Source organism: Podarcis bocagei, assembly GCF_964188305.1.
Source record: "Podarcis bocagei genome assembly, chromosome: 11".
Lineage (NCBI taxonomy): Eukaryota > Metazoa > Chordata > Lepidosauria > Squamata > Lacertidae > Podarcis > Podarcis bocagei.
In genome coordinates, this window is record NC_138136.1 from 22,037,532 (window position 1) to 22,054,428 (window position 16,897).

Below are 16,897 nucleotides of genomic sequence, written 5' to 3' on the forward strand. Positions count from 1 at the left end.
TAGTGTTTCCTTATCTCTGTTCCATTCCCTCCACCACCTCTGGGTAGCTGTATGGAGAGGGCAGAGAAGGAGGCTTTGTGGGTGCAGGTGCAAAAATGCTTTAGGTGTACCCATGTGCGCTTCCATATTACGTAAGGGTTGAACACAAATATGTGTAGGAACATGCTGTTCACAATGGGTGATGGTGACGGTGCAGACCTATCCCTTTGCTCCTTCCCACCATGTTTAGCTCTTTTTAAAATAGGAGTGCTTCGGATACAGTGGTGCCCCGCAAGACGAATGCCTCGCAAGACGGAAAACTCGCTAGACGAAAGAGTTTTCCGTTTTGGAGGTGCTTCGCAAAACGAATCTCCTATGGGCTTGCTTCGCAAGATGACAATGTCTTGCAAGTTCCTGCGGGTTTTTTCCCCTTCCCCCCTTTTTTCTAAGCCTCTAAGCCGCTTATCAGCTGATCCGATAAGCCGCTAAAAGCCGCTAATAGTGCTAATCCGCTAATCCGTCAATGGGCTTGCTTCGCAAGACGAAAAAACCGCTAGACGAAGGAATCACAGAACGGATTCTTTTCGTCTTGCGAGGCACCACTGTATTTTCCTGGTGAAAATATGTGACACGATTCATTTCATATACAGGGTACATATTGATGTAAACAAGTATTTATGTCTGTAGAAAGATCTACAGATTGTATTACGCAAACACATTTCAGTTGCTCAGAATATAAAGCCCAGTAAATGTATGTTTTTGCATTATTGACCGAGAGGCAAAACATACTTGAAGCCATTAGGCTGATGCCAGAAAAAAATAACTCTCGGTGATCCAAGTGTTATGTCATGTCCCCACTTGCATATTTTTCATGTAAATGAACTGTGAATACTTGGTGATTCATTAATATCATTAGGAATTATGGGGCATTAGGAATTTCTTAATGAATATTAATGAACGATATCTGTGGAGAAGATGATATATGCAGATAATAAGGTTGTAATTCTGTTCCTAATAGGGTTCTTTACATCTTTTGACTTCAATGGGCAGTGCAGGACTTATTTTCACTAATATTATAAGGAAATGGTGTAGTTGAAGACTTTTGTGTGTGTGTGCAAAAATCCTCCTATGAATGAATAATGCCCCCCCCCCCGGTTCTGCTTTATGACTAATTCAATCAATTGCATCAGTGGAAATACGTTTAGTGTCTCATAAACATTCATTTCTATACAATTGTTCTTTACTTGCAGAGTTCAGAATAATATATTTAATTTATTCCGAAAAGGCCATAATATATTTCATCTTAGCTTGGCCAAATCTTACCTATGTACCTGTTAAAATGACATGTGCATAAATGTAGAAAATGCCAACATTTGCCTTCACTATCAAAGTAATAATATAAATAAATGAGAGTCTGTCCTTGCAATACTTGCTGTGAAAATCAAGGGGGTTCATCTGTTGACTTTCACTCTTCTTTGACCCTAGTGGGCTTTATAATTCTCCCAGTGACCGCAACAGATCTCCAAAATTCCCTAATTCACGAAGAAGACATCCTTCAGGAGGGAGTGAAAATGAGCCTGGAGTGCCACTTAGACGAAGGTGAGAGTTTGAGTCTTCAATAAAATGTTCCAGTGCACCCTCTCTTCCTAGCAGGAAGTGCTGACATTCAGGGTTCTTGCCAACCAGCAGGGCATTCTACTCCATTTATCTTTTCCAATGAGCAGTGAACATTCCACAGCTACTGAGCATGCTCAATAGCCATTGAGCTATTTTTGGTTTCCCCATCCCAGTATTTTGTTGTTGTACTTCTGTAAAGCTCGAGCTTCTCCCAAGCCTGTTGATACAGCTCCTTGTGCATCAGCAGAAGGATAGTGGAACTGGGACAACATAATATTTATCATAGCAGGACTGATGCAACAGTGAGAATTTGTCTATTATTCCGTAGCAAAATGTTCCCATTGTTTTCTGTTGTAATTTAATAATATGAGACAAGTTTAATTGTTTTCTGAACATTGTTCTGCCTGCCTCCTTTCTAGATCACGGTCCCGTTGCAATACCAGCAGTGGTAGTGAATCAGAAAATTCAAACAGAGAACATCGGAAGAAGAGACATAGGTGAATAAGAAATGGTGCCAGCACTCGAAACAAATTGTATAACTTAGTGGTTTTCAACCATTTTGTTTCCACAGCTCCCTTGACCAACTACATTCTTTCTGCAGCACCCCTGTGGGGCTCAAGAGCCCATTTATGTCACCTCTTGCCTACAGAGGCAGCAGCTCCTCACCCCCTTTCAAATACCCTCCCTTGGGGAGTGTTCCCTCAGTCTCCTCTCCCCTCTCCTTGGGAGTCCTCTAGCCAACACTGCTGCTGCCCTGGTCTCTGGGCTGCCCTCCCCGCCCCAAAGAGAGATGCCTCCTCCCACTGCCCCACAGGGCCCTGGGAAGCACCCCCTGGCCAGCCCCAGAGGCACCATTCGCCTGTGGAGCTGGTAGCCAGGGCTGCTGCAACAAACAGATGTGCAAGCCTTTGGGAGGAAGAGATGCGAGAGGGCATCAGAGGAGGGAGGGAAGGAAAGAGGGGCAGAGGCCAGTGTTGCCCATGGCACCCCTGACCACCATTCAAGGCACTCCATGGTGCCATGGCACACTGGTTGAAAACCACTGGTCTAACTTAGGGCACACTTTGTTTAAATATAAATCTATATAGATCATTTTTGCCTTGCTAATCAATTTGTAGAAGCAGGTTTTCCCCCCTTGTCAGTGTTAGTGAAAACTGGATTTCTTACTCCGGCCCTTTCAGTACTTTAATATTTCACAAATAAACATGGAATATTGGGGTGTCACAGTTTCTAGGTCCTAAACCCCTCAGAGCATTGGACAGCACCGGCTTCACATCCTTTCCTGTCTTCCTGGTAGACCAGAGGCAGCTTGCTCAGCATAGGGGAACAGTGGCTAACCCATTCTCCTTTGTCCTCTCCCAAGAGGCAGTCTTGGCCTTTATTCCCTTTCCATGGTGGCTTCCTTTAGGTTCATAAGCCATCAGGAGGAGTCTGAAAGCTTTCAGCCTCTCATCAGCACCACCCAGGCCTGTGCAGAGCTTGTCTGACGCCCGGGTCAGGAGTCTTGTTAGAATACAGTTCTTGGCATGTGTCATGAACTGGCTGGATGTAGAGGACTGTTGGGAGACACCAGCTGGGAAACCCCCAAGGGGATTGGTGGTGGGATGACGATAAGTGATCGGAAGGAGAAGAGAGGGCAGACTGGGAGGAGAAGGTGTCAGAAGCTGGAGAGGCAACAGGGTTTAATGAGCAGGAAGAGGAGGGGGCAGAGAACAGTTCAGACTCCGAGGCTGAAGCGGAGTCTCTAGCCAAGAGACAGAGTGGAGGAAGGCTGCTGAAGAAGCCAGGGAGTTTCCCCCCTCCTGCTGCGACCACCTCTCCTCCCCCGTGGACTCCCAGAACACAAAGAGGAATGAAGAGGGAGGAGCAACGAGAGACAAGACAAAGGAGCCTAAGTGCTGGAGAAGGAACCAGGGGAGGAGCCTTAGAGAGCAGTGGGAAGGTGGGACCTTCAGTCCTTGCAGCTGCTTCATTGGAGCAAGATCTACTGGGAAGAGTTGCTGTGATCATTAGACCTGCCCCGTTTTAGTTTCTTTGAATAAATAGTTAACTTCATGGACACTGGGTGCTTTATTGTTTTATTGCTGACCTATGCCTGACTCCAGCTCCTGACAGCATGACAGCGTAAGCCCGGCAGGCCCCTGATGAGGCCCTTCAGCCATCTGAGCCCTCTGAGGCCTAGGGCAAGTGTACTCAGCTGCACCCCACCCCGTGCATGGGCGTGACACTACCTGTACCCAAATCCAGCCCATCCATTACGGGCTGAGCTGCTTATGAGCAAGGTGCCAGTCTAGCAACCTTGTCATCCCACGAGGCAAGAGCATAGGGCTTTTCACAAAAGCTGCGAATGAAAAATATGCTTTTAGTTGTACAGAAAATTGCGACAGGCAATATTTACTGAGCCCCACTAGTAGAAGTCCATGCAACAACTTCCATTAGCAGAAGGCTTCCCCAGTCTCTTTTGTGCCTCCCTTGCCCCCCCCCCCAAATTTCAGAACCCTCAGAACAGGAAGAGAGAAGGGATTGTTATGTCTGGCAAGCTGAAATGCTTGCATTAACTTTAACTTCGGTGATAGCGGCAAGTTAAACAGCATGAATATGATTGTGTGTACACATGTATGCATATATGACAGAGAAATCAAATCAATGTAGGTCTTGTCTGTTACCTTATTTCTGGGGCACTGGGAACTACCAGTCAGAGTAGAAAATAGCATACTAGATAAATAGTCTGACCAACTCTAAGGCAGATTTTTTAAATGATGTTATGCATGTAATATCTCCCACTGAAATCAATGGGGGTTACAACCTGGACTGGATTATGCCTCATAATGTTCTTTCTCTCACGTGCATGCATGAAAAACATTTTCACAAAGCTGAAGCTGAATGTACTTTCTCAGAAAGTGGTAAAAATCACTAAAACTGATCCATCAGATATTCACTCTTTCCTCAGGGTACGGCAGGAGAATGAAATGGTTGATTCAGGTCCCCAGTGGGAAGCAGTGCAGAGGCGACAAAAAGAGAAGAACCAATCTGATCCCAACCACCGGCGATCCAGGCACAGATCTCGATCGTACGTTAATCCCGCTTGTTATTGTATTGTTATAATACATCTAAAACAATGACTTCTAACAAGGTTTTTACATCTCTCTACTTTTGCATACGTGAAAGCTACGTATTTTATTATCTATCCTCCAAGCAAGAGAAATGTATACATACAGATACGTACGTGTTTTACGTTCATTCATGCAGTTCCTGCCTAATGACAAATGGCAGTTTCAAAATCTAGCATAGAGTCTGCAGAGTGGAGGAAGAGAGATCTATAGTGGAAATGAATTTAAATACTGTCAGCTGCATAATACAATCAATTCAGAACAAATGTGTTAGACCTATTAACTCTTATTGCAGGTACAATTCCGGCCAAAATGAAATGAGTCACAAGACAGAGGCTAAAATCAGTCAGTGTTCCACTTTTTATTTTCCTGGGGAAGCAACCAGACTTCAGTTGCTTAGTTTCTCACTTACTATATCTCGTTCCAAAGGTTTATAGATTACTTATTTTTATGTTGTAATACATGGCACTCTTTGAAAAAGAATCAGAGTGTGTTATTTTGGAAATCTCAAAAATGTCCTAGACTCCTATTATCTACAAAACCTGCCACTATTTTTAAGCATCATTTTCATGCTGAAATTTTAACAATTGCTACACAGTTTGCTGAATGTACAGATTACCCATTCCAAATTGTACACTGATTTTTAAAAACTGGCATATTTAAAAATGTGGAGATAGTTCTTGTGTATTTTTCCTATCTGATTCATGTTTGCCATGTAAGTGTGATTAGATAAACACGCTTTGTGAATCTTAGATATTGGTTCTATGGGAAAAAATGAAACAAGACTGATAGGAGTTTGAAAAAAAATATGCTGAACAGTTCCAGGGTCGTGGGTGGAAAACATAACCTTAGGGGGTTGTTGAATTCTGGCTCAGAAAGACCCCCAAATTGCCCCACCTACTTTAGATACATTTCCAAAAATAGATTGCATGACTTATAGTTTATATCCATGACTATAGTAGTTGTTTAAGAACTCAGCACATGACTTTATGTAAATTTCCTACAAGACAGCCCTTTCTACTAATGAAATACTTCTGTGGGGAAACTGTGAGAATCAGATCAATAACTGTGTTAAAAGTATGTATTGGCATCTTGACGATGGCACAGAAATGCTTCCTTAACTCAATGCACATGCAGGCATAATTTAAACGGCATTTGCAAATCATCTCATTTGTATTGAGAGAGAGCATAAGCCAAAGTGGGGGACATCCCTTTGTATTGCAAGACTAGAGTGCTTCAGATATTCAGAATAATTAAGTATACCAAGTCTTGTACATTTTGAGAAAAACCTGCTCTGCCTCAGAACTGCTGTTCCGCAGGAAGGTTTTTTTGTTTTTGATTTAACTTTCCACTTAATTTTGTTGGATGAACTTGTTACTTAAACGAGACGGCACAGGCTCCCTCTTGTGGTCAATTTGAATATTATAAATGAGTTTATAATTTGACAGCCTGATAACTGACTAGTTTTCCAGGCTTTTTCTTTGACTGAAAAAAATGTAATGCAATAGGAAAAAGCATTACAAAGTGGTACAATGAATGAAACGACTATATAGGGAGTAAGAAAGCTGCTGTCCATGGCTTCTTGCAGGGGTATTTTCTGTCCTGAATCTTTTTTAATTGGAGATGCCAGGGACTGAATCTGGGACTTTAGACATGGAGAGCATCTGCTCTGCTAATGAACAGTTTCACCAATGTAAGTCAGAAGCCTCTGGTCTTCCAGATGTTGATGAACTATAGGTCTCAGCATCCCTGCTACTTGGAGACGAAGTCTCAACATCAGCTGGAAGGCCAATGATTCCCCCACCCATGCTCTAAACCAGGGTTTCCCAAACTTGGGTTTCCAAGCTGTTTGTGGACTGCAATTCCCATCATCCCTGACTACTGGCCCTGCTAGCTAGGGATGATGGGAGTTGTAGTCCCAAAAAACCCCCAGCTAGAGGCCCAAGTTTGGGAAACCCCGCCTAAACTAATCCCATCCAGGTTTGTGGAGTTATGCCATAGAAAATGATTGTGTGACACTGACATAGATTAATACCCATTGACCTTGATCTGGAAAACCACACACTTAGCAGTAATAGTGCACCCTCTGTGCTACGCTTGCAGACTCTTAAGGGCTGGAGACCAGCAGCCTCTCGTTAGTGATGGATGTGGGGGGTAAGTGTGTCAAAGGCCCCCTCAAGCCCCACCTGCAACAGCCAACCAGCATTGCTTCGTGCCTGTTTTGGTACAGCAGAGTGACCAAAATGAAAACCTTTCCTGTAGTTTCTCTTGCCCTGCTGCACGAAATACATTTGAAAGAGACACCTGCTATCACTCTGACAATGAAAGCTGTCTTTAGCGTCATTTAAACACTTAAGTTTTAGATGCATTTTAAGAGAGTCAGGGTTAACTTTATAAATGCTTGAATATACCTGGTCATCTGATTTTAATTGGCTTAATAAGGGATATTACTGATCTGGTGTGGGTGTGTGGGTTTGTGTTTGGGATGCGTGTGGTGTGTTTTGTCTGGGGATGGGGTGAGAAAGGTGAAAAGAAGTTTCTTTTTTACGACAACAGCGAACATAAAAAGCTCAATGTTCTAGTGCTGTGGGGATCGTTTCTAAGAGTTCAAGCAAAACATCTGTGTTGCCAAAGGGCTTTTTAGAATTAAGAATAGCTGTAAAAAAAATCCATAGTTAAAAGCACAAAACGTTGCCTGGTTGCAAATCATAAATTCTTGTTGAATTATTAATAAAGGTGAAAATGCAAGCAAAAAAGAAAAGAAAAAAGAAAATAAAAAACAAAAAGCCACACACATACCTCTCTCCTGATTAAATTCCAGTGCACCACAGATTTCTTTTAGAACCGCAGGCTTGCACAACTTTCAGCTCCCCATGCTGAATACAGACGACCAGCCATGTAGTTGAGTATTTCGCTCATGACTTTATAGTCCTGGGCAGGCAGAAAACTGTGAAGTTCACTGAGCCACTGATGGTTTGCTGTACAAGCATTGTGCACTTTGGAATTTTGAGTCATAAGTTGTGCAGGGCTGCTTTGGGGTTTGATGGAAGCTCCCTCTTATCAGCTCTGATCCTAGTGGGATTCTTCAGCTGTTACTGAAGCTAAAAGGGCATTGCAAGTCGAGCAAAGTCAACCAGCCCAAAAAAACCACAATTATGAGTATAGTGTCCTAGTTTTGTGCCAGTTCAGGCCATCTAGGGTTTTAGGTTTATGCACAAATGTCTTTGAGTGCCCGAATACTCCCTAAGCAAGCCTACTGTTCATTTGAGCTACTCCCTGTACACATTATTGAGACGCGGGTGGCGCTGTGGGTAAAAGCCTCAGTGCCTAGGACTTGCCGATCGAAAGGTCAGCGGTTCGAATCCCCGTGGCGGGGTGCACTCCTGTCTTTCGGTCCCAGCACCTGCCAACCTAGCCGTTCGAAAGCACCCCCGGGTGCAAGTAGATAAATAGGGACCGCTTACTGGCGGGAAGGTAAACGGCGTTTCCGTGCACTGCGCTGGCTCGCCAGATGCAGCTTTGTCACGCTGGCCACGTGACCCGGAAGTGTCTCCGGACAGCACTGGCCCCCGGCCTCTTAAGTGAGATGGGCGCACAACCCTAGAGTCGGACACGACTGGCCCGTACGGGCAGGGGTACCTTTACCTTTACCTGTACACATTAAAGGAGAAAGGAGTGATGTATGCAAGCATGCTGATTGGTGCTGCTGTACTAGCAATGTGGCTGGAATTAGATCCTGGTCCCAGTCATCTGTTGCTTGCTCCCTTTGCAACAGCTGTCTTGGTGGTGTTGTAAATAAAAATATGCCCTTTTCCCTTATGGGGTATCCAAGAGCCCATATAGAGTCCTTACATAGGTTCCCTATTGGTAGGAGAAAATAACAGAGGCCAACCAGAGAATATTGAGAAGCAAAGCAGCTAGTAAGCTTGATCTTTATTGATCTGTTGCAACAGGGTACTCCCCTCACACGCAGGAGAGGAAGAGGACCCAGAACAATGGCCTGCAAGGCCTTATAAAGACTTTTGAAATTCCCATCCTCTAGATCAAGACCACCCCCAGAAACATTATGCATACATCACAGAAGGGGTGTAACCTAAGACCACCCCTCAGATACATCCCACCTACATCACAGAAATTTAAATGTTGTTTTTCTCTTGTCCTTGTTTATCTCCTGTCTAGCAGGTTACTTGATTGGATTTCCTGGGGAGCCTGGCCATTCTTTTGTAGTGGTAAAATACTTATTTCCTGGGCCAGGTCACAGGCTCACACCTTATTCAAACACAGATTAAGACAGGATTTGTGAAGGAAGAGACAATGGGGAGGCTTTTCCATTTTTAACCTTGCAGAGAAAGGATTTGGTCAGTTTAGGAATCAAAATGGTTCCAGGTTGGCTTTCCTGTGCTGATCTATGTATGTGCAGTTATGAACATTACTATATATCTAAAACCATAAAATTCCTATCACAGTGGGGATGGAGAACCTGCCACCCTCCAGAAGTTGTTGGACTTGACTCAGCTCCCATCAACCCTAGCCAGCATGGCCACTAATCAAGAATGATGGGAGTTGCAGTCCAGCAACAGGTTCCTCATCCCTTGCTAAGAACAGGCCATTAGGAACTGGAGAGCAGCTACATTCTGTTTTTCAGTGGAGGCTTAATGGCAATATTTTATACTATGCAGGACATGTCGAGTAAAACCTTGCCTCCGTTCTGCTACATCCTTACCGTGTGTCTATGCGTATTATTGCTGCTGGTAGCATGCTAACATGCAGCAAAGCCCAGTTTTCCTAAAACATAAGCACAGACTTAACCATTTTTTCTTTTCACTCACATAAAGGTGGTTTGAAAGGGAAGGTGGGGCTTATAGCATGCATGCAGTATCACCACTGTGTCCAAATTTCTCAATATGGTTTCACTGTAAAAGTAGCAGAACTAAACAGCCCATTTATTATGAAAGAAGAACGGGCTACATTGCAGAGGCACATGTAAGCTTATTTAGTGGAGTGAAGAATTACTTATTCTATAATGATCATCATCATCATTGCATTTAAGCCACTGAGTGCAGATGAATGTGATGAACCTTCTTAGAATAATCAAAAGCTGAAGTTCATCCCACCCCGTGTCTTTCTTACAACCTATAATGCCCTTCAGATTTTGGATTACAGCCCCTATCATCCCTGTCCCTTGGCTACGCTGGCTGTGGTTGGGGGAATTTGAAATTGCCAACAACTAGTGGGCGCCATTTTGGCACCTCTGCTCTTATCCCTATGGCTGCTGTCAGTAGAAGGGCCCACCTGAATCAGTTTCATTTTTCATGAAGTACCAATATCACATAATCTAGTGGATAGCATGGTCTGTGAGCATGCCAAGCACACTGAGCCTCAGGGCATTCCCTCACCATGGTAGCTGGGACATAAACATTATCAAAGCCATTCGCTCCCCCTTCCCAGTGAATCATGGATTGCTTATGCACATTCCCTGGAGCCTTGAGTATTATAGATTCAGAAGGGATTGCCAGTCCCTCGGGATATGTGCGGAGTACACAGCTGCTGCTGCTGCTGCTGCTTTGCATGAATGGGACCAAAAGGAAGAATAAAGCAATTCAACATTCAGGGCTGGAAGGTACTATTAACCCTTCCCCCAGTGTTAAGTAATGCATCAGGCTTCTGCCTTAGGGAAGGCAAAGGCACTGGGAGGGGGAAATGAATGAGGAGGAGAAGAAAGGTGAAAGACACAAATAGCATTAAAATAATCCATGGCATTGACAGCCTTGGGGTAAAAAGAGTGAGAAATTGGGGCATCAGTTTCTTGTGCTGGGTAGTCTTTGTATGAAGATGGTATTATTACAACAGATGCACATGCACACTTTAGTTGACTGTCAGCTGAGATGTCACCATTAACCCTGCTCTCCAAAAAAAAACCCATTTGTTTTCCAGCTAATAGAACATAGGAGGGGAAAACAAAGCTGAAGTGGTTCCATTTTTATGAGCAGTTTAGTCAAACAGTTGCCTGGAGGAAGACAAACTGTGGTTCAGACTCAAACTACTTAGTCAGAATAGGACATTTCCATATTCAGCTAGGTTTTACTCAGAGTTAACCCACTGAAATTAATGGATCAAGCTTAGTCGTGTTTGTTAATTTCAGTGGGTGTACTCTGAACACACCCCATGTCATGAAAACATAAAGATTAATTCTCTGCAGAAATGTTAGCTAGTTGCATCCCTATTCTTAGTTCAGGGTTTTGTCTTTGCTCTAGGATTATGCATTTGATGAAATGACATATTTTTGTTTACATTTATGTAGGAGAAGTCCAGACGTGCAAGCAAAGGAAGAATTGTGGAAACACATTCAGTAAGTATGTCTGCAGGGGTGGGGAGCTTCCATAGAAAAATACAGATCTATTTTTATGCATGTGGTTGTATAACTTATTTTTTTTTTGTGCAATCCATTTCTAGAAAGGAGCTTGTGGACCCATCTGGCATGTCTGAAGAACAATTAAGAGAGATTCCATATACTAAAATAGAGTAAGTTGTGTTTTGGTTTTTTTCTCCTAGAGAACAGAGAACTCCTAGAGAACTCTGAGATTTGTATTGGAAAGAATCATGCAAGATTGGAGAGAGCTGCAAAGTTCTGTCTTAAATAATGTGGCACAATCCACTGTGAACATCGCTCAGACCTTAAACAGAAGTGAATCTCTGAGCTCCATTTCATTTCAGCCAGGCGTATATGTGTTGTGTTGCCAATAAATTGTACTTTTAAGAATGCTCCTTCACTTGTAGCTTAGTTCTCTGCAGTCTGCCACTCCCTCACAAATTCCACCCCTTAGTAAGCCTTAATGGCAGAAGTGAGCCTCACTTTGAATGAAATGAAATGAAATGAAATTTATTATGGTCCCAGACCAGATTCACATACTGTACCAAGCGAACACAAAACACAGCAGAATTAAGTCCGAATTAACTATCAAACATAACAATAAACAATAGGAATATGACAGCCATTATAAATGTGGTTTAGGTCTTAGTCTCTAAAATATTATCTAGAGTTTGCATCTGAGGCCTTAGTCTTTGTAATAGCACAGCTTGTTCCCTGAGTTTTATGGCAGCCGCGCAAAATTTTGTCACCCTTAGCGTGATCTCTGGATCCTTCTCCTCTATCAGGGATTTTAAGCATTGAGGTTCAGACCCACTTGGAATTTTCTGTATAACAGGGGTGATAAAGACTGAGCGTATATCCTCATAAAAACGACATCATAGCAAGACATGAGAGACGGTTTCCACCTCTATCAGGCCACAGGGGCAGACTCGCTCGGCATATGGTTTACCCACATATCACTTTGAAAGAAAATCACCTTAGGGAGCAGACCATAACAAGACCTTGTGCTGTTTACATCAAAACCCACCACCCTCCCCACCTTGTGCAGTTGGGACCAACCTGGATTTACACAGAGAACTTACACCATCTTGTCTAGTTTGGCTCTCAGTGGCATCCCCTATGCTCCCGTCAAGTTTGCTGAACAGCACACAGAATGATGCTGAAAATCTAGAGCAGCTTTGGGGGAAATTCAGCCCAAGCTACCTTCACTTATAAACTCTCCCTTTAATATTTACTCTTCCTCTGATCCCCTAAAGTGACTGGTTGACCCGCTTGACCCTTCTTCTTCAGCACACAGTCATCAGTTGCCAGAGCACATTTGCTCCTTTCAGATCAAACAGCCGTTTCGTTCTCGTAATTAGCCCATTTGGGACTTCCATGTAGAGATGCGAGCAAGTGCTTCTGACAAGTGTGGGATCACGTTTTACATCACAATGCAATTCTGTCACATCACTGAGAATGAAATAAACAAACAGTGGTAAACTTCTGCAGGTAGGACACGGAACATAAATCTCTTCCTCAAAAACACCTGCACTCACATAATTTTCTTAGCCAAGTCATACATTATTATTTTTAATACCATGGATTTCCTAATATGTCTGTCTTGCCAGTTTGCTGCCTTCTAAGCAGCCCAGTTTTACCACCATCACCTTACATTTCATAGTACATTGAGGCTGAGAGAATCATAACTTGCCTCTGGCCTTCAAGTGAGATTGTGTCTGTCGCAAAGGAAAAAATATATGCGATCATGTGTACACAATATTCATTAAGTAGCTGCCTTAAATCCGCTCTGATTCCAGGTTCATAGTAATCCATAATCCATCACGATGGCATTTTGAAAAATTTACATTTGTATGTAACCAAATTTATATATCACTTACTGGAACAAAAGACCTCTGTGCAGTTTACGATCGTTTACAATAGTCAGTAAAAATACCAGTTAAGAAATAAAAAAGCTACATAAACATTTATGAAACAGAAAATAAAAACAGTAATTTTAAAACACTTACACTTACTAAAAGCACATGTCAAAATTACATGCCTAGGTAGGCATCCAAAGTTTATAGCATGCACCAAAAATAATGCAGGGAATTTCAACATGCAGGTGATTGTCATACTAAAGTATCAACTTCTTCTCAGTGCAGGAGGAACATCATGTGGCACTTACGAGTTAGTTTGAGGACATATGGGTTGAGGAGATCCTTCAGGTAAACAGGTCCCAACCAGTTGAAGGCTTTATACATAAATCATATTGAATTTGGCCCAGTGACAAATCGGAAGCCAGTCCCAATCTATGACAAGGGTGTTAAATATTGACAAACAGTGCTATTTTTCTAGAAAAAGAGGTGCTGGAACTCACCATGTACGCATCCCTTGTTCTCTTAGAATGGCAACGGCGCCCACCTGAGAGGTGCTGGAACTGAGTTCCGTGAGTTCCAGCTGAAGAAAAGCCAGGTTGATGGGTTCTGTCAGAAATCGTGTTGCAGCACTCTGTACTAACTACTTTCCAGACCAAATACAAAGGATGCACACAGGGTGTATTGCAGTAATCCAATCCTGAAGTCATCAATGTCTGAACCATAGTCAAACAACCCCAACTCACACCTACCTAAGCTTGTGTGTGTACACACACCCCAATATATTTTTAAATAATTTTGCTCGCATTACTCACAATTAAGCAGCTTAACTTAAAGGAAACTGTGTACACCACCTTGAGTTGCGTGGAGGAAAGGTGGAATACAAGTGAAACAAATCTCTTTCCTAAGAAGTCAGAGGGTAAGGATGGGCTACAGAGGGAAGGAAAAATTGAATATAGGGCAAGATATTTGCTGGCAACATTTGCTCACCAATGCTAATATTACTAATTGGTAGCATTTCTTATTCGGTGTGGATCTTTTAGTTTTGTTTTTTTTTTATTCTCAGAGCTGAGGCTACTGTATGGAGGGGAAATTCTGTTTGATAATTTTATGAATTTCCTATACATTCTTAATATAAATCAGGGCTTCCCAAAGACTCCAGCTGTTTTGGACGGCAGCTCCCAACATTGCTGACCACTGGTGATAACAGTTCCCATAACTTGAAACATTCCACGTGACACCACACAGCTTAGCTTTGTTGGTTAGAGCATAATGCTGAAAATGCCAAGGTTGCAGGTTCAAGCCCCATATGGGACAGCTTTATATTCCTGCAAGGGGTTGGACTAGATCAGGGTTTCCCAACCAGTTGTTTTTGGACTACATTTCCCATCATCCCTGACCAATGGTCCTGCTAGCTAGGGATGATGGGAGTTGTAGTCCAAAAACAGCTGGAGACCCATGGTTGGGAAACCCTGATGCAAATGAACTTGATAGTGGAGGTTAAACAACTTTCCAGGGTTGTCAACTTTTGTATTCTTTTTGATGAGAATCCCTTGTGATACTAATCTGCTCCTGGAAATGTTAATTCCACTTTAGGACTCAAGGCGACCCTGTTCGCATCAGACATTCCCACTCCCCTCGAAGTTATCGCCAGTATCGACGGTCGCAGTGCTCTGACGGAGAGAGATCTGTTCTGTCAGAAGTTAAGTAGGTCAAGTATTTAATTTGCCAGTGGTTTAATGATAAATGCTACCTATCCCTACCCCCAACTCCAATTTAACGAAATTATTGTGCAGCAACTTGTTAAAATATTTTATGTTCCCTGGCTGACTCCTCAGGAAAAAAAGTTGAGTGGGAGAGATCAGTGGTTTGCACCTTGGCCTGTTACTTAACTCCTCATTCTGCTTAGAATCTTCTATACCAGGTCTGTCTAACAGGTTGATTACAATCTACTGGTTGATTGCGGGATGCCCAAGGTCGATCCAGGTTGATCTTGTGATCCTGAACGATTGACAAAAAAAGCTCAACAACTTTTGTAAATCCAATGGGTGGATCACTGCCATTTTTTTAAAAGTGGGAGTAGATTGCAGTCTCTTGGGAGTTGGACATGCCTGTTCTACACCATTGCCAACAGGATGTTGGACCTTCCTGCATATCCAGAAGCACAATACACTTGTATCAGAAGTGCTATCCTGTTAGAGGAAAGGGCAGGGCAGTATATGAAAACACTTGGCCTCTTCCTACTCCTCCTTTATTGCTTAAAGGAAAAGAGGTCACTGCCTCACTTGTATCATAATATGGGAAGCAACTCTTGGAACACAGGACCGTAAATCAGCAGTTAAACCTTAATTAGAAACACTTAAGAACATTTCAAAGTTAGAATAATTGAGTTCTATCCTATACTGGGGGTCTAACAAAGATCGTTGTTCTTGTTTGGGTTCCAGTTGGGCTATAGGAGAAACAGTCAGCTATATATCCCCTTGAGTTGTATTTATTAGAGAGAAAAGCACTGATAGGATGCCTGTTCATGTGCAGATAACTTTTTAACCCCAAAACCTTTCTTAACGTGTAAGCGCCATACATCTTGCCATTTGTTTTCTTTTTCAGTTCAAAAACAGACCTTGTACCTCCATTACCTGTAACCCGTTCCTCAGATGCTCAGTGCCCCACCATTGCAGTATCTCACCAGGTTGGTAATTTGAGTATTTTAAGTTGCATATTTTGGGGGAGTGGCAGGACAAGGAGAGACTTATGCAGCCTCCAAATCTAATTCAGCTTAGGTCATGTGACTTAGGACCCAGGTCTTACAACTTGGACCTACATTCAGCTACTGGCAGTAGCCTGTCCCATACAGTCCTGAATGGAGCTTAGAATAGGAGTAACATACACAAGTGAAAGTTACACTGGCTTCCTATAGTTAGAATTGTTGTGTGTGACTCTAGTTAGTGCTAAATACCACACCTGAAATGCTCTCAAGGGATGGTGGTGGTTCATTGGGACTGCAGCACACAGAGGAAAGGAGTCAACCAGGCATAGGCAAACTCAGCCCTCCAGATGTTTTGGGAGTACAATTCCCATCATCCCTGACCACCAGTCCTGTTAGCTAGGGATGTAGTAGTCCCAAAACATCTGGAGGGCCGAGTTTGCCTATGCCTGTCCTAGCCTAACTTCACTCCCTTATTCTTACAGTTATTTACCAACTCATCCATCCTGCCACCTGCCTCCATCCTAATTGATTCTGTTAGGATGATATGCTGTTAACACTTACCAAACAGTATTCGGATGTTGCTGAAATCAAATGCCAAGCAATTCCAATGCCACCTCACCTCCACATTTAAATTTAATAGATTTAATTTAGGATCCCTCCGCAGACGCACTCTTAATCCCATGCATTGCAATGTTAATTTCAATTTAGTCATTAGCTAGTTTGTTGAAGTTTGAAAGCTTTCAGAAAATCAGTGTTTATATTGGGAGTTTAGTCGTACCTCGGCTCCCGAACGTTGGTCATTTTGATCGTTGGGAGTCGATCAAAAACCGGAAATGAGTGTTCCAGTTTTCAAATGTTCTTTTGGAAGCCGAACGTCCGACAGGGCTTCCACGGCTTCTGATTGGCTGCAGGAGCTTCCTGCAGCTAATCAGAAGCCGTGCTTTGGAAGTTGAACATTTCGGAAGTCAAACGGACTTCTGGAACGGATTCTGTTCAACTTCCGAGGTACGACTGTAGTACCGTATTTTCCCGTGTATAAGACACTCCCCCTTGTATGAGAAAACCCCTATTTTTTTTTAACCCAAAATTAAGAAATCGAGGCAGAGCCAGAGTCCAGGCCGCCCATGTCAGAGCCTGAACCCAAACCCAGGCCTCCCGCACCAGAGTCAGATCCACAACCAGAGCCCCTGTGCATTCACCATCCATGTATAAGTTGTCCCCCAATTTTTGACTAAATTTTAATAGCAAATAGCATTGT

At 43.0% G+C, this 16,897-nt stretch overlaps 1 protein-coding gene across 2 annotated transcripts in view; it reads left to right on the plus strand.

Annotated features, from left to right (window-relative positions):
• Positions 1 to 16,897, plus strand: part of EPB41L4A (erythrocyte membrane protein band 4.1 like 4A) — a 103,271-nt gene that overhangs the window by 85,731 nt on the left and 643 nt on the right. The window contains exons 15-21 of one of the 2 annotated variants that reach the window (XR_014013110.1): positions 1,465 to 1,578; positions 2,016 to 2,093; positions 4,547 to 4,666; positions 11,008 to 11,055; positions 11,160 to 11,228; positions 14,529 to 14,869; positions 14,919 to 15,621. Coding sequence is in view for 1 of the 2 variants with exons in the window: in XM_081213701.1 (XP_081069827.1) it covers positions 1,465 to 1,578; positions 2,016 to 2,093; positions 4,547 to 4,666; positions 11,008 to 11,055; positions 11,160 to 11,228; positions 14,529 to 14,639; positions 15,540 to 15,621 (622 nt within the window). In the remaining variant the exon portion in view is untranslated. The remainder of the gene's footprint in view (positions 1 to 1,464; positions 1,579 to 2,015; positions 2,094 to 4,546; positions 4,667 to 11,007; positions 11,056 to 11,159; positions 11,229 to 14,528; positions 14,870 to 14,918; positions 15,622 to 16,897) is intronic. The other variant, XM_081213701.1, reaches the window with a different exon arrangement.